General features: G+C 41.5%; 1 protein-coding gene across 8 annotated transcripts in view; it reads left to right on the forward strand.

The window, feature by feature from the left end:
* Nucleotides 1–18,196, forward strand: part of RAD17 (RAD17 checkpoint clamp loader component) — a 46,076-nt gene extending 27,880 nt beyond the window's left edge. For all 8 annotated transcript variants that reach the window (XM_030798564.1, XM_030798568.1, XM_030798561.1 and 5 more), the window contains 3 exons: nucleotides 3,088–3,208; nucleotides 13,865–13,922; nucleotides 17,430–18,196. In XM_030798564.1, coding sequence (XP_030654424.1) covers nucleotides 3,088–3,208; nucleotides 13,865–13,922; nucleotides 17,430–17,691 — 441 coding nt within the window. In that variant the 3' untranslated portion in view covers nucleotides 17,692–18,196. The remainder of the gene's footprint in view (nucleotides 1–3,087; nucleotides 3,209–13,864; nucleotides 13,923–17,429) is intronic.
* Nucleotides 18,197–18,330: the final 134 nt, after the last annotated feature.

An 18,330-nucleotide genomic window follows, 5' to 3' on the forward strand; every position in this document is an offset into this window, starting at 1 on the left:
TCAGCCTCCTGAGTAGCTGGGATTACAGGCGTCTACCTCCATGCCCAGCTAATTTTCATATTTTTAGTAGAGACGGGGTTTCACCATGTTGGCCAGGCTGTTCTTGAACTCCTGACCTTAAGTGATCTGCCCGCCTTGGCCTCTCAAAGTGCTGGGATTACAGGCATGAGCCACTGCGCCCAGCTGCATAGTTATATTTCAGTTTCAATTAAAAACAAACTTTAGGGCCAGGCATGGTGGCTCACACCTGTAATCCCAGCACTGTGGAAGGCCAAAACAAGAGGATCACTTGAGCCCAGGAGTTTGAGACCAGCCTGGGCAACATAGTGAGATCCCATATCTACAAGAAAAAGAAAAAAATTATAAATAAACCCTAGTTCAACCTGAGAATGCTGATTGGAAAATAGAAATCCCTAGTATATAAAATTTCAGTTAGGCAGGAGGAATGAGTTTTTTTTGTTTTTTGTTTTTGAGACGGAGCCTCGCTGGCCAGGAGGAATAAGTTTTAAGCTCAAGAGATATGTTGTATAACATGGTGACTATTAATAACAATGTGTCATGTATTTGAAAATCATGGCCGGGCATGGTGGCTCACGCCTGTAATCCCAGCACTTTGGGAGGCTGAGGCAGGCAGATCACGAGGTCAGGAGATCGAGACCATCCTGGCTAACACGATGAAACCCTGCCTCTACTAAAAATAAAAAAACTTAGCCGGGTGTGGCGGCATGCGCCTGTAGTCCCAACTACTCTGGAGGCTGAGGCAGGAGAATGGCGTGAACCCAGTCGGAGCTTGCAGTGAGCTGACATCGCGCCACTGCACTCTACCCTGGGAGACAGAGCAAGACTCCATCTCAAAAAAAAAAAAACACAGAAAATCACTAAAACAGTAGATTTTAAGTGTTCTCACCACACACACAAAATATATGTATGTAAGGTAATGCATATGTTAATTGGCTCGATTTAGCTATTCTACCATATATACATACTTCAGAACACCATGTTGTATACCTATAAATACATACAGAGCTTGTCAATTTAAATTAATCAAAGAAAGGAGAAGAAATCTTGGCCTTGCCTGTATGTAGACAAGGTATTCACCTAATGTGTTCTTACTCTCCACAGCTAAAAATGTAGATGATTGAATTATTTAGAGGTAAAAAATTGGTGGCACACAAGTTGAAAACAAAATACACAACAGAGTTTTCAAAATGAATTGCCAGTCTTTAAAAATCAGACTAATGATTAAAAGTCAGATATGAATTTCGGCTGGGCGCTGTGGCTCACACCTGTAATCCCAGCACTTTTGGGAGGCCGAGGCAGGCAGAACACGAGGTCAGGAGTTCGAGACCAGCCTGACTAACATGGTGAAACCCCATTGCTACTAAAAATACAAAAGTTTTCCAGGTGTGTTGGTGCGCTCCTGTAATCCCAGCTACTCAGGAGGCCAAAGCAGGAGAATCACGTGAACCCGGGAGGCAGAAGTTGGAGTGAGCCGAGATCATGCCACTGCACTCCAGCCTAGGCAACAGAAAAAGACTCCATCTCAGAAAAAAAAAAAAAAGTTAGATATGAATTTCTAGCTTCAGAATTTCTGGAATCTCCTGGTTTAAAAAAAAAAAAAAAAAAAAAGGCCAGGTGCAGTGGCTCACACCTGTAATCCAAGCACTTTGGAAAGCTGAGGTGGAAGGATCACTAGAGCCCAGGAGTTTGAGACCTGCCTGGGCAATATGGTGAAACCCCATCTCTATTAAAAAAATAAAAAATAAAAAAATTAGCTGGGTGTGGTGGCACACACCAAGAGTTTGAGACCAGCAATATAGTGAGATCCCATATCTACAGGAAAAAGAAAAAATTTTTTTTTGTTTTTCCTACCTAGTCCCAGCTACTTGGGAGGCTGAATTGGGAGGATTGCTTAAGCCTGGGAGGCAGAGTTTGCAGTGAACAATGATTGTGCCACTGCACTCCAGCCTGGGCAACAAAGTGAGACCCCCATCTCTGAAAAAAATAAAAGGAAAGTGAAGTATAACACTGGCTCATATTTCTGGGTAGCAGCAATCACCTCGCCATGTAGCATCTGCCCCTTTGAGATGAGAGTAGTAGGCATCACTGTCCCCAGCTGGTTCATTCACTTATATTGCCTGCTTGACTTCTGTAATACCTGAATTCATGACCCCTGGACTGGGTCGTCTCTGAGATGTCTTCCAGTTCTAAAATCATACAGCTGAAAATTACCCTGTAATTTATTACCTAGGACATTTTTTCCAACAGGTTTCTTGGAGAATTTAATGACTTCTAAGCAATTTATATCTCATTGACTTGCTTTGTCTTTTATAGCATATACATTAATTTTGCATTGTAGCTGCATATAAATTATCTAAGAAGGGCTTCTTGAAGGCAGGGATTGTGCTTTTCTCTTGCTCACCATAACACTGTGTTGACTAAAGAAAACATTATTTCATTGAAAAATATTTTCCTGTATTTTGTGATGTGTGTGCTCATTAACAATTCCTTTGAGTTTTAAATTTGGTTTTCTTATGCATTCAATGTCTTTTAAAAATTCTTGGCCGGGCGCGGTGGCTCACGCTTGTAATCCCAGCACTTTGGGAGGCCGAGGCGGGCAGATCACGAGGTCAGGAGATCGAGACCACGGTGAAACCCCGTCTCTACTAAAAAAAATACAAAAAAATTAGCCGGGCGTGGTGGCGGATGCCTGTAGTCCCAGCTACTCGGAGAGGCTGAGGCAGGAGAATGGCGTGAACCCGGGAGGCGGAGCTTGCAGTGAGCCGAGATTGTGCCACTGCACTCCAGCCTGGGCGACAGAGCGAGACTCCGTCTCAAAAAAAAAAAAAAAAAAATTCTTGTTTATCAAATGTGGAATAGTTGTGTAGGTAAAATACTTTATTAAACAATGCTAAAAAAACTACAAAGGACTACTTAAATAAGCTATTAAAAGTATATTTGTGGCATATAAACCTACAAGTTAATATAAACTTATCGTGTAAGTTTATATAATAAACTTACTTTGTCTAGGAATATATATTTTTAATTTCATTTTTCCTTTCATCTTTTTTTTTCTTTTCTATACAGTATCGGGAAAATTGCCTGGCAGCAAAAGCACTTTTTCCTGACTTCTGCCTACCAGCTTTATGCCTCCAAACTCAGCTATTGCCATACCTTGCTCTACTAACCATTCCAATGAGAAATCAAGGTAATAACATAGGTTTTTCTTTTCTTTTAAGAAGTAGGGTTTATTTATTTATTTATTTTATTTTATTTTTTTAGATGGAGTCTCACTCTATTGTCCAGGCTGGATTGCGGTGGCATGATCTCGGCTCACTGCAACCTCTGCCTCCTGGGTTCAAGCAATTCTCTTCCCTCAGCCTCCTGAGTAGCTGGGACCACAGGCACGCGCCCCCACACCTGCTAATTTTTGTATTTTTAGTAGAGATGGGGTTTCACCATATTAGCCAGGATGGTCTCGATCTGCTGACCTTGTGATCTGCCTGCCTTGGCCCCCCAGAGTGCTGGGATTACAGGCGTGAGCCACCGCATGCGGCCAGAAGTAGGGTTTTATAGCAATATCTTTTTGTGGGTCAACTTACTGCTATATGCAGTGAGATACTTTTTTTCCTTTTATTTTTTGATCCAGATAATTCTGGATCCTTTATGTTGTTTTTTTTTTAAAAAAGCATCAAACAGGCCAGGTCCAGTGGCTCATGCCTGTAATCCCAGCACTTTGGAAGGTCAAGACAGGCAGATCACTGGAGGTTAGGAGTTCGAGACCAGCCTGGCCAACATGGCGAAACCCTGTCTCTACTAAAAATACAAAAATTAGCCAGGTGTGGTGGCACGCGCTTGTAATCCCAGCTACTCGGGAGGCTGAGGCAGGAGAATCACTTGAACCCAGGAGGTGGAGCCTGTAGTGAGCCAAGATCGCACACCTGCACTCCAGGCTGGGTGACAAAGTGAGGTCTGTCTCAAAAAACAAAAAGCATCAAATGATATAGAAATATATAACGGGCCGAGCGTGGTGGCTTACACCTGTAATCCCAGCACTTTGGGAGGTCAAGGCTGGGAAACACCGTTTCTACTAAAAATACAAAAAATTAGCCAGGCATGGTGGCATGCGTCTGTAATCCCAGCCACTCGGAAGCTCGGAAGGCTAAGGCAGGAGAACCTTGAACCCGGGAGGCAGAGGTTGCAGTGAGCCAAGATCAGGCCATTGCACTCCAGCCTGGGCGACAGAGTGAGACTGTCTCAAAAAAAAAAAAAAAAGAAGTTTCTAAAGTAAAAATTGAAAGTACTTCCCCTACAACCACAGGTTGCTTTGACAGATTAATGTAAATTCTTCCAGATACTCTTCTGTGAATGTGGAAACATGCAGAATGAGGCAAGCTTTAATTTGCTTATGTCACTTACTGTGGATAGCCTTTCATATCTTATAAGTTAATGTCAGAGCAGCAATCTAACTCATTTTTTTCCAATTTATAAACATTTTATTTAACCTTATGGATATTTTGGTGGATTTCAGTATTACAAAAATGCCTATTAATAGTATATTTTCATTATATTTCTATGTTATGAAATTATAATGCTACAAACATTACTATGCCTGTGGCAGTATACATCTGCACAAGTTTTGAAAATGTTATGCATTCATAGGCAAAAATGGGATAACTTTTGGGCAGTGGTCATGATTAATCTGTTGATCAGAATCCAGAGATTGCCCTTCTCCTTGCCAATTGCTTTAAAAGTACACTAGTTTTTGGCCAGGTGCAGTGACTCATGCCTGTAATCCCAGCCCTTTGGGAGGCCAAGACGGGCGGATCACAAGGTCAGGAGATCGAGACCATCCTGGCAAACACGGTGAAACCCCATCTGTACTAAAAATACAAAAAAAAAAAACCACAAAAAACAAAAACAAAAAAAACCGGGCCTGATGGTGGGCGCCTGTAGTCCCAGCTACTCGGGAGGCTGAGGCGGGAGAATGGCATGAACCCAGGAGGCGGAGCTTGCAGTGAGCTGAGATCACGCCGCTGCCCTCCAGGCTGGGTGACAGAGCGACACTCTGTCTCAAAAAAAAAAAAAAGATTACACTAGTTTTTAAACTTTTTTTTTTTTTTTTGAGACGGAGTTTCACTCTCGTTGCCGAGGCTGGAGTGCAATGGCATGATCTTGACTCACCGCAACCTCCGCCTCCCAGGTTCAAGCGATTCTTCTGCCTCAGCCTCCAAAGTAGCTGGGATTACAGGCATGTGCCACAACACCCGGCTAATTTTTTTTGTATTTTTAGTAGAGGTGGGGTGTCACCATGTTGGCCAGGCTGGTCTCGAACTCCTGGCTTTAAGTGATCTGCCCACCTCGGACTCCCAAAGTGCGGAATTACAGGCGCGAGCCACTGTGCCCGGCCACTAGTTTTTAAACTTTATTTTGAAATTATTTCAGGCCGGGCACGGTGGCACACGCCTGTAATCCCAACACTTTGGGAGGCCAAGGCGGGCGGATCACGAGGTCAGGAGATCAAGACCATCCTGGCTAACACAGTGAAACCCCGTCTCTACTAAAAATATAAAAAATTAGCCAGGCGTGGTGGCGGGTGCCTGTAGTCCCAGCTACTCGGTAGGCTGAGGCAGGAGAATGACGTGAACCCGGGAGGCGGAGCTTGCAGTGAGCCGAGATCGCGCCACTGCACTCCAGCCTGGGCGACAGAGCAAGACTCCGTCTCAAAAACAAAAAGAAATTATTTTAAATGTAAAGATGCAAGAATAGTACAAAAAAATTCTTGTATATCCTTCACTAAGTTTCCTCATTGTTACATTTTTTTACCATATTTGCCTAATTATATTCTCTCTCTTTATAAGCATGCACATATATGTATTATTTTGCTAAACTAGTTTTGAGTAAATTGCAGGCATGATATCCCATTATTCTTAAAAACTTAAGTCTGCACTTGCTAAAAACAAGGACATTTTCCCGCATAACCACAGTATGCAATCAAATCAGGAAATTAACATTAATACCATTTATTTTATAGTCCCCATTCAAATTTTTCCAATTGTCCTAATAATATCCTTTTTTTATTATTTTTAATTAATAGAGACGGGATCTTGCTATGTTGGCCAGGTTGGTCTTGAACTGCTGGCCTCAAGCAATCCTCTTGCCTCAGCCTCCCAAAGTGCTAGGATTATAGGCATGGGCCACCGCACCCGGCTCTAATAATCTCCTTTGTAAATGATAACTCCCCATTTCTTGTCCAGAATCCAATGAAAGATAACCTGATGCATTTAGTGATTTAGTTTCCATGTGTTTTTAGTCTCCCTTTATCTGGAACAGTTTTGTAGTCTTTCCTTATCCATGACATTTTAGAGGGATATAGGACAGTTACTGTGTATACTATCCCTCAATTTGAGTTTGTCTGGCGATTCCTCATTATTGGATTCAGGATATGTATTTTTTTGGCAGAAATACCACAGAAGTGATCTTAAAAAAAATTGGCAAGGGGAGGAAAGATATCTGGATTCTGACCAACAGATTCATCATGTCCACTGCATAAACATTATTTTTGCCTATGAATATACAACATTTTAAACACTTTAAGTATCAGTACTTACAAAAGCTATAAGATAAAACACTTCATTGTATCAAAGTAGATATTTACTGTTTAATCCTTTCTTCTGATCACTGATAAGGTCAACTCTATCTTTAAAATTTCTGGGCCAGGCATGGCGGCTCATGCCTATAATCCCAGCACTTTGGGCAGCCAAGGTGGGAAGATCGCTTGAGCCCAGGAGTTTGAGACCAGCCTAGGCAACACAGTGATAACTTGTCTCTACAAAAAAATTTAAAAATTAGCTGAGTGTCATGGCTTGCATCTGTAGTCCCAGCTACTTGGGAGGCTGCAGTAGGGGGATCACTTGAGCCCAGGAAGTGAAGGGTGTAGTGAGCTGTGATCACCCCACTGCACTCTAGCTTGTCTAGCTTGGGTGACAGGGCGAGACCCTCTCCAAAAAAAGAAAATAAAATTTCTGAGATGTTTTGGTAAGTTATATGGTAGATTACTAATATTTTTAATATGACACAAATTCTGTTTTCTGTTTTGAAGATTAGCACTACAGACAGGTGATCATTAATGAAATATGGCCCTTAAAATACACATTACAAAAGAGAAACTGATGGTAAAATTGCTGGTGAAGTAAACTTTTATCATTTATCCACTAATTAAAAATTCAGATTCTGGGATCACATTTCTAAGCTGTTCATATCAAAGACCTGTTTTTTAAAGATCCTGATTATAGGCAACAAAAGCAAAAATAAACAAGTAGAAAAAAAATGAATACATCAAAACTAAAAAGCCTCTGCACAGCAAAGGAAACAACAGAATGAAGAGCCAACCTACATAATGGGAGAAAATATTTGTAAATTGTACATCTGATAAGGGGTTAATAATCAAAATATATAAGGAACTCAAAGAATGCAATAGTAAGAAAACAACCCAATTAAAAAACAGGCAATTCCAGCCTGGGCAACATGGTGAAACCCTGTCTCTACAAAAAAAATAGATAAAATTGGCCGGGCGTGGTGGCTCACGCCTGTAACCCCAGCACTTTGGTTGGCCGAGGTGGGTGGATCGCCTGAGGTCAGGAGATCGAGACCAGCCTGGCTAACATGGCAAAACCCACCTGTACTGAAAATAAAAAAGATTAGCTGGGTGCGGTGGCGGGCGCCTATAATCCCAGCTACTCAGGAGGCTGAGGCAGGAGAATTGCTTGAACCCGGGAGGCGGAGGTTGCCATGAGCCGAGTTTGCACCATTGCACTCCAGCCTGGGCAACAAGAGCAAAATTCTGTTTCAAAAAAAAAAAAAAAAAAATAGATAAAATTAGCTGGGTGTAATGGCACACACCTGTAGTCCCAGCCACTTGGAGGCTGAGGTGGGAGGATGGTTTGAGCCTGGGAAGGGAAGGTTGCAGTGAGCCGAGATCACGCTGCTACATTCTATCCTGGGGGACAGAGTGAGATGCATGTCTCAAAAGGCAAAGGACCAGATAGACATTTCTTAAAAGAAGACTGGCTGGCCAGTAGGTATATGAAAAACTGCTTAACATTAAGGCTTAACACTAGTGATCAGGGTAACACACTTTAAAACCACAATGAGATATCATATCACAGCAGTTAGAATGGCCATTACCAAAAGACAAATGATTAACAAGTGTTGGCCAGGGTGTGAAGAAAAGGGAATCACAGAGTTAGTAAGAATGTAAATTAGTACAGCTGTTTTGAGGAACAGAATGGAGGCTCCTTAAAAAACTGAAAATAAGCCGGGCGCAGTGGCTCACACCTGTAATCCCAGCACTTTGGGAGGCCGAGGCGGGTGGATCACGAGGTCAGGAGTTTGAGAGCAGTCTGGCAACATAGTGAAACCCTGTCTCTGCTAAAAGCACACACACAAAAAAACACCAAAAAAAACTAAAAATAGGCCAGGGGTGGTGGCTTACGCCTGTAATCCCAGCACTTTGGGAGGCCAAGGTGGGTGGATTACATGAGGTCGGGAGTTCGAGACTAGCCTGACCAACATGGTGAAACGCTGCCTCTACTAAAAATACAAAAATTAGCTGGGCGTGGTGGCACATACCTGTAATCCCAGCTACTTGGGAGGCTGAGGCAGGAGAATCGCTTGAACTTGGGAGGCAGAGGTTGCGATGAGCCAAGATCATGCCATTGCACCCCAGCCTGGCAACAAGAGCAAAACTCTGTCTCAAAAAACAAACAAAAAAACTCTAAAAATAGAACTACCATATGATCCAGCAGTCCCACTACTGGACATATATCCAAAGAATATGAAGTCAAGGCCAGGCGCAGTGGCTCATGCCTGTAATCCCAGCACTTTGGGAGGCGAGGCAGGCAGATCACTTGAGGCCAGGAGTTTGAGACCAGCCTGGCAAACATGGTGAAACCCCGTCTCTACCAAAAATATAAAAAATTAGCCAGATGTGGTGTTGTACTCCTGTAATCCCAGCTACCCTGGAGTCTGAGGCAAGAGAAGTGCTTGAATCCAGGAGGTGGAGTTACAGTGAGCTGAGATTGTGTTGCTGCACTTCAGCCTGGGTGACAGAGCCAGACTCCATCTCAAAAAAAAAAAAAAAGAATATGAAGTCAGTATGTTGAAGAGATATCTGCCCTCCCTCCCATGTTTTATTGCAGCATTATTCACAATAACCAAGATATAGAGTCAGTCTAATTGTCCATTGGATGAAGAAAATGTGTATACACACAATGGAATACTATTCAGCCATAAAAAAGAACAAAGTCTTGTCATTTGCAGTAACATGGATGAACCTGGAAGACCTTATTTGAAATGAAATAAGCCAGGCACAGAAAGACAAATATTGCATATTTTCACTTATATAGGAGCTAAAAAAGTTGATCTCATAGTAATAGAGTACAGAATGGGATTACCGTGGGCTTGGGTGGTAGGGGAGATGTTGATCAAAGCATACAAAATTTTGTTATGTAGGAGGAATAAATTCAAGAATTCTATTTTACAACATGGTGACTATAATTAATAGTAATTTGTGTGTGTGTGTGTTTGTGTGGTTTTGTTTCTTTTTTTGAGTCAGAGTATAACTCTTGTCACCCAAGCTGGATTGTGGTGGTGTGATCACGGCTTACTGCAGCCTAAACCTCCTTGGCCCAAGTGATCCTCCCACCTCAGCCTCCTGAGTAACTGGTAACCACAGGTGCGCACCACCACACTTGGCTAATTTTTGTATTTTTTTTTTTTTTTTTTGTAAGGACGGGGTTTTGCCATGTTGCACAGGCTGGTCTTGAACTCCTGGGTTCAAGCAATCCTCCCACCTCAGCCTCCCAAAGTGCTGGGACTACAGGTGTGAGCTACCACACCCAACCAATATATTGTATTCTTGAAAAATGCTGAGAGTGAATGTAAAGTGTCTTTGCCACAAAAATAATAACTCTGTGAGGTAATATATATGTTAATTAGCTATAGTCATTCTACAATGTATATATTAAAACAATATGTTGCCCACAGTAAATACATAAAATTTTATTTGTTAATTAAAATAACTCTGTAGTAGATTTTTTTTTTTTTTTTTTTTTTTGAGTTGGAGTCTTGCTGTATCTCCCAGGCTGGAGTGCAGTGTCACCATCTTGGCTCACTGCAACCTCCACTTCCCAAGTTCAAGCGATTCTCCTACCACAGCCTCCTGAGTAGCTTGGATTACAGGCGCACACCACCACACCCAGCTAATTTTTGTATTTTTAGTAAAGATGGGGTTTTACTATGTTGGTCAGGCTGGTCTCAAACTCCTGACTTCAGGTGATCTGCCTGCTTCGGCCTGTGTAGTAGAATTTTTAACAGGTAAGTATCCAAAGGTCCTCATAGTGTTACATGTGCAAACTTTAAAAGGTTTATAAAAATTAGTAAAAGTAAAATGTTTTGGTTTTTCTTATCCATTTTTATACTGTTTCTGCTTTTATTTACTATGTCATTTTCAGCCATTATTTCTTTAAATATTTTTCTGCTTCTTTCTGTCCTTCTAGTCTTTCATTAGGGTATGTTCACTTGACAGTGTTCCACATTTTTCTGAGATTTTGTTCTTTTTTTTTTTTTTTTTTTTTTTTTTTTGAGACGGAGTCTCGCTTTTTCACCCAGGCTGGAGTGCAGTGGCTCAATCTCGGCTCACTGCAAGCTCCGCCTCCCGGGTTCATGCCATTTTCCTGCCTCAGCCTCTCCGAGTAGCTGGGACTACAGGTGCCTGCCACCACGCCTGGCTGATTTTTTGTATTTTTAGTAGAGACGGGGTTTCACCATGGTCTCGATCTGCTGACCTCATGATCTGCCCGCCTCGGCCTCCCAAAGTGCTGGGATTACAAGCGTGAGCCACTGCGCCCAGCTGTTCATATTTCTTTTGTCTTCTATAAGTCAATCTATGTCCAAGTTTTTTTTTTTTTTTTTTTTTGGAGACAGAGTCTCCCTCTGTTGTCCAGGCTAGAGTGCAGTGGCACCATCTCAGCTCACTGCAATCTCCACCTCCCGGGTTCAAGCAGTTCTCCTGCCTCAACCCCCCGAGTAGCTGGGAATACAGGCACGTGCCACTATTCCCGGCGGGGTTTCGCCATGTTGGCCAGGCTGGCCTTGAACTCCTGACCTCAGGTGATCTGCCTGCGTCGGCCTCCCAAAGTGCTGGGATTATAAGCATGAGCTACCACGCCTGGCCTATGTCCAAGTTTGATGATACTTCTGGTTCAAATCTACTGTTGTGCCCCTTTAGTGAATTTTTCATTTTAGTTATTGTACTTTTTGACTCCAGAATTTTCATTTGGTTCTTTTTATAATTTTTGTCTTTTTGTTGATACTCTTCTTCATGAGACATTGTCATTACAGCTTTCTTTACTACTTTAAGCATGATTTCCTTTTCTACTTTGAAAATATTTTTAATGGCTTATCTGAAGTGTTTTTCTGTTAAATTTAATGTCTGAGCCCTCGCAAAGGCAGTTTCTTTTACCCACCTTTTTCTTGTGTGTAGGTCACACTTTCCTGTTTCTTTACATGTCATAATTTTTGTTGAAAACTAGATGTTTTAGGGAATATATTGTAGCAATTCTGGAGAATATTGATTCTCCTCCTCTGGGGCTTGTTTTCATTGTTGTGTGCTTGTTTATTTGTTTAGTGACTTAGCTAAACTCATGTAATGAAGTCTGTCTTTTGCAATATGAAGCCTTCCTCCCTCTTCAGAGAGCTCATCCTTGGCTGTGCCCACAGTTTACTTGGGATGATGGTGGTTTTAGCAGAGCTCACTTTGTCTCTTTCCGTGATATCTCTGTATAGCTCTTTGCTTCCTTTGTTATCACACTGTTGACTACCCTAATTACTTTTTTTTTTGAGGAAAGGGTCTCGCTCTGTCACCCATACTGGAGTGCAGTGGTACGATGGCTCACTGCAACCTCTGCCTCCCAGGCTCAAGCAATTCTTATGCTTCAGCCTCCTGAGTAGCTGGGACTACAGGCGTGTGCCACCATCCCCAGCTAATTTTTCTATTTTTAGTAGATATGGCGTTTCACCATGTTAGCCAGGCTGGTCTTGAACCTGACCTCAAGTGATCCACCCACCTTGGCCTCCCAAAGTGCTGGGATTACAGACGTGAGCCACTGCGCCTGACTGCTCCCTAATTACTATCTAATTGCTCTGTTTTCAGCAGTGTTCTAGGACAAAAATTTCTCCACAGTCTGATCCAATTTAATTTGGGCAGGTGTAGGCTTTCAAGCCAGTTTCTGAGGGTTGTTCTGAAACCAGGAAGGCTCTTCTTAGTTGTCTCTTTCCCTGGTTGTTTCTTATGAACTAGTTGGCTTATGCTTAGCTTGTTCTTATTTAAGAGGAGCTGGTTTCTGGGGTGCCCTTTAGGCTTGAACTTCCCCACACTATGTTTCAAATAAAGTGAGTTCCTTTGGGGAAGGCTTCAGAGCTTTTTCCTATGGACTGCCTCTCCTCTGGGCAAAATCTCTAAGCCACTTATTCTGGGTGGGTGCCCAGCTGCAGAGGTAGCCTCTGATTATTTTGGCTTGCCTCTCCCAGTGTGGACCCTCTGCTATGTAACAAGCTGGGGTAAGGGAGACTGCAGTTGGGACAGGGGACAGTGCCTTTGGGTTAGAAACTCTTATCCTATGAGTAGGGCCAGGTGGAGAAAGGAAGCCCCAAACACCCTGCTGCACTCCAGTAGGAAGGAGTCCTTAGTTCTTGGCTGTACCTACCTGGAATGAAATGTTCATCAAGCTGAGCCCTCTCAGCTCAGGGCTGGGAATGGGAGGGAGGAGATAATGGCTCAAATGTCTCAGATTCTTCATGTTTGATTTTCTTGAATAGATCTTTTCTCATTTGCTGTATGCTATTAGGACAATTTCCAGAGACTTTAAATGATTGATTTTTGAAAGTTTTCACCGATTTTGCTTATCTCTGGGAGTGGGTGCACAAGAGCTTATGCTGTCATCCTGAAAGTTTACTATGTCATTCTTTTTCTTTTTGAATTTTTAATTGTGATAAAGTATACAAAGCATAAAGTTTATCATCTTAACCATTTTGAATTATGCAGTGCAGTAGTGTTAAGTATATCTACCTTGTTCTGCAACCAGTTTCCGAAACTTTTGCTTCTTGCAAAACTGAAATTCTGTAACTATTAGCATTAATTCCCCATTTTCCCTTCCCCCTGGCAGCCACCATTCTACTTTCTGTCTCTATTAATTTATGACTCTAAATACTTCATATAAGTGGAATCATACAATATTTGTTCTTTTGTGACTGGTTTCACTTAGAATGATGTCATCGCAGTTCATTTGTGTTACAGCATGTGTCCTTTTTAAAGCTGAGTAATATTCCATTAGATGTATATACCATATTTGGTTATCCATTCATCTGTTGATGGACACTTGGGTTGCTTCCACCCATTGATTATTGTTAATGCTGATATGAACATGGGCATACAAATATCTTTTTTAAACTCTGCTTTTAATTATTTTGGGTATATACCCAGAAGTGGAATTGTTAGATCATACAATAATTCCATTTTTAATTTTTTGAGGACGCACTGTACCGTTTTCCACAACAGCTACACCATTTTACATTCACATGAGCAGTGCACAAGGGTTCCAGTTTCTCCACATCCTTACCCACACTTCTTGTTTTCTGGTTTTTTATAACAGTCATCCTAATAGATGTGAATTGGTATCTCACTATGGCTTGGATTTGCATTTCTCTAAAGATTAGTGATGTTCAGCATCTTTTCATGTGCTTATTGGCCATTTGTATATTTTCTTTGGAAAATTGTTTACAACTTTTAAAAAATCTGTTTCAGCTCAGATTTCTTTTATCCAAGATATTGGAAGGCTCCCTCTGAAGCGACACTTTGGAAGGTAAGCTGATCATCTCAATTTCCAAAAAGCTGATAATGAAATGTCTACTGAATATGTTCAATATGAATCAATAACTGTTATCTGTAACATCCAAGAAAGACATACTGTACCTAATAATTTATAAACATAATTGTATTGTAGACCCTTCCTTTTCTTAAATATAACAGCATATTTTCACCCACTCCCAATGGACTATACCAGATTAAATGGAAGCGTGGAATCACAAAGGCAGAGGAATCTTTAAGATCCTCCAATTCAGCAAATCTAGAAACCCCTTTCCAGCTTTCCTGTTGAGAGATATTCTTAGCCTATGCTTGAAGACCTGCAGTGACTAGGAACTGCCTCAGAAAGTAGAAGAGTCCTTCATATTTTCTTATTTTAGAAAATTTAGACAAGCAAAAAATAGATGTCTGTCTATCTATATATATACTATTCATTTTATTGGAAAGTAGCTTCTGTGCCATTATCAGTGATTAACACAAAACCTATATTTCGGTTTGACTTAGCTTATTTGTAAGATCGAATTAAGCACTCAGGAATTGCTTAAAGATTTTTGAAATGGCCGGGAGTGGTGGCTCATGCTTGTGATCCCAGCACTTTGGGAGCCTGAGGCAGGTGGATCACCTGAGATCAGGAGTTCAAGACCAGTCTGGACAACATGGTGAAACCCCTGGTGAAACCCCATCTCTACTAAAAATACAAAATTTAGCCGGGTGTGGTGGCACATGCCTGTAATCCCAGCTACTCAGGAGGCTGAGGCAGGAGAATCGCTTCAACCCAGGAGGTGGAGGTTGCAGTGAGTCAAGATCATACACCATTGCACCCCAGGCTGGGCAACAAAAGCAAAACTCCATCTCAAAAAAAAAAAAAAAAATTAAAAAATCTTGCTTACTGAATGCATAGACAAAAGTAAGTGATAGAAATGGCACCTCTGACTCCTCCTACCTTTTCTCCTATTTCTGGTCCCAGATGGAAAACTCCTGTGATGTGAGCTTTTTTCCCCCTCTCTACCCTCAAAGATTCATTGAGGCCTTTGTAGTGTTAATGTTTTTTTCTGTATACTGGCTTAGCTATGTGGAGCCCATCTTTCCTATCACAGAAAGATCATGATGGATGGATCTTGAAGCATTGTCCCACTGGGATGTGATCAGGGCTTATACATTTCATAAACACTGCTTTTCTTCTCACATCCCTCTGAATGAAAGCAGGACCAAGTCTCTTTGATGGCCTCTCTCCCCCACCCACTAAGATTGTGGTATCAAAATAAAGACAAGTATGTTCTATTGTATTTTTGCTCCTGAGATGTATTGGGTTGCTGCAATTTATACAAGCCTAAATTGAATGAGAATCTTCACTATTTTATTATTGGTTCAACTACCTACTTGATGTGACTTGAGAGGCAATATTTTCTTTTTTTTTTTTTAGACAGAGTCTCGCTTTATCGCCCAGGCTGGAGTGCAGTAATACGATCTTGGCTCACTGCAAGCTCTGCCTCCCAGGTTCATGCCATTCTCCTGCCTCAGCCTCCCGAGTAGCTGGGACTACAGGCGCCTGCCACCACGCCCGGCTAATTTTTTGTATTTTTAGTAGAGACAGGGTTTCACCGTGTTAGCCAGGATGGTCTTGATCTCCTGACCTTGTGATCCGCCCACTTCGGCCTCCCAAAGTGTTGGGATTACAGGCATGAGCCACCGCGCCCGGCCACGAGAGGCAGTATTTTCAGTGCTATATATTACAGTGACTGGTACTATCTTTTATTTATGTTGACCATATTTAAAACCATCGTTCATATGTTTAGTATTTAGTATTAAATATTAATACTTAATATTTAATAGATGTTTAATTTCCTATAATTCAACCTACACATTATTTTTGCCCATTTAGCTTTTTTTCAGCTTTTACTATCCCAGCCTTACAGATAAGTCATCATGCATTTCAAATACTATTTACTTAGGATGAATTCCTACAAATGAAATTGCTGGATCAATAGGTATATACCTTTTGGGGCTTTTCCTCTTTATTGCCAAATTGTTGACAAGAATATTTTGCCAATTTTATATCCACTTACAGTGTATCAGTATGTTCTTTTCTCCTAACCCTTGCCACCACTGGGTTTTAAAAGTATCTTTGCCAGTTTAGAAGATGACAGTAATAGGCCAGGCGCAGTGGCTCATGCCTGTAGTAATCCCAGCACTTTGGGAGGCTGAGCTGGGTGGATCATCTAAGGTCAGGAGTTCGAGACCAGCCTGGCCAACATGGTGAAACCCCATCTCTACTAAAAATACAAAAACTAGCTGGGTGTGGTGGTGCCTGCCTATAATCCCAGCTACTCCAGAGGCTGAGACAGGAGAATCGCTTGAACCTGAAGCGGAGGTTGCAGTGAGCCAAGATCGTGCTACTGCCCTCTAGCCTGGGTGACAGAGAAAGACTGTCTTAAAAAAAAAAAAAAAAAAAAAAAAAAAAAAAAAAGATGACAGTAGTAGCTCATTATGTTAATTTTCATTTTTAAAATTACAAATTAGATTTAACAATTTTAGTAACCATTTGTATTTGTTTTATAAGTTGTCCATGTTTGTGCCCATTTTTCTATTATATTTCATTTTTTCCTTTTTAATTTGTAAAAATTCTTTACTGAAGGCTGGGTGTGGTGGCTCACACTTGTAATCCCCGCACTTCGGGAGGCGGAGGCAGGTGGATCACCTGAGTTCGGGAGTTCAAGATTACCCTGGCCAACATGGTGAAACCCCATCTCTACTAAAAATACAAATTAGTTGGGCTTGGTGGCGTGTGCCTGTAATCCCAGCTATTTGGGAGGCTGAGGCAGGAGAATCGCTTGAACCTGGGAGGCAGAGGTTGCAGTAAACTGAGATTGTACCACTGCACTCCAGCCTGGGCAATAGAGCAAGACAGTCTCAATAAAAAAAAAAAAAAGAAAAAATCTTTACTGAAGACATTATTTCTTTTATTTTTAGGTGTTTTTGTTGTTGTCGTGGTTTGGTTTGGTTTTTTTGTTTGTTTGTTTTTTGTTTGGAGACAGAGTCTTGCTCTGTTGTCTAGGCTGGAGAGTGGCACGAGCTTGGCTGGCTGCAACTTGCGCCTCCTGGGTTCAAACAATTCTCCTGCCTCAGCCTCCTGAGTAGCTGGGATTACAGACGTGTGCCACCACGCCTGGCTGATTTTTCTATTTTCAATAGAGATGGGGTTTCACCATGTTGGCCAGGCTGGTCTTGAACTCCTGGCCTCAAGTGATCTGTCTGCCTTGGCCTCCCACAGTGCTGATAGTACAGGCATGAGCCACCGTGTTCAGCTCCTTTTTGTATTTTAAGTTGTAGGAACTTACTCACAGTTTGTCATTTACCTTGTAGTTTTGTTTCTATAGTTAAAGGGACTAGCTAAACAGCACAATGTAGGTAAATGAAAGATGGCTTCATAATCATCACACTCATGGTGTAATTTAACAATCTCTTCCTTTGGTTCTTATTAATGCCTGCACTGTGAATCCGACAGATTGAAAATGGAAGCCCTGACTGAGAGGGAACATGGAATGATAGACCCTGACAGTGGAGATGAAGCCCAGCTTAATGCAGGACATTCTGCAGAGGAATCTCTGGGTGAACCCACTCAAGCCACTGCGCCGGAAACCTGGTCTCTTCCTTTGAGTCAGAATAGTGCCAGTGAACTGCCTGCTAGCCAGCCCCAGCCCTTTTCAGCCCAAGGAGACATAGAAGAAAACATAGTAATAGAAGACTATGAGAGTGATGGGACGTAGAAGCCAGCCTTCTAATCAGATTGCTACTTCACAGCTTCATTTTTGTTTCATTCAGTGGTACTTCAGCAGAGTTAATATGCTTTTCTGATGAATTACACAACAGTTTGTTAATTCTTCATTCTTGTAGTATTTCATCACAAGAAACCTCTTCTGTCATCTTGAAGTAAATAGAAGATCAAGACTTCAAATCTCTTAATTTTTTCTGTATTTATTAAATCTGTGAGTGGTTTAAGGAGCGGTCAGTGTGTATAAAGTGTGTTTGAACATTATGCCAAATATCAAAATGTGAAGGACTAATTCAGGATGCAAAAACGTTATGGGGGGTTGTAAATATGAACTATACAACAGTTTAGGATGCAATTATGAGTGTAAACTGTGTGCCTTATTTACACTTTATTGTCTCCAGCTTCTCAGATAAAGTTTTGATGTGTTGTACAGTGGAATATCTTAGATACTTTTTGGAAAGTATTTACATAAGTTATATCACAATTAAAATGTTGAATTTCATTTTGTTTCTCCTGTCTTTTAACATTATCTAGCATGCACTGTCTGCCATGGGTCCTTCGGCACAGTGCACGAATCTCCCTCCCCCAGTGTCAAACTTTTCAAAAGATAGGGAAGAGGATGGCAACATTGCGA

The sequence above is a fragment of the Nomascus leucogenys genome, chromosome 18 (assembly GCF_006542625.1).
Source record: "Nomascus leucogenys isolate Asia chromosome 18, Asia_NLE_v1, whole genome shotgun sequence".
NCBI classification, from domain to species: Eukaryota; Metazoa; Chordata; class Mammalia; order Primates; family Hylobatidae; genus Nomascus; species Nomascus leucogenys.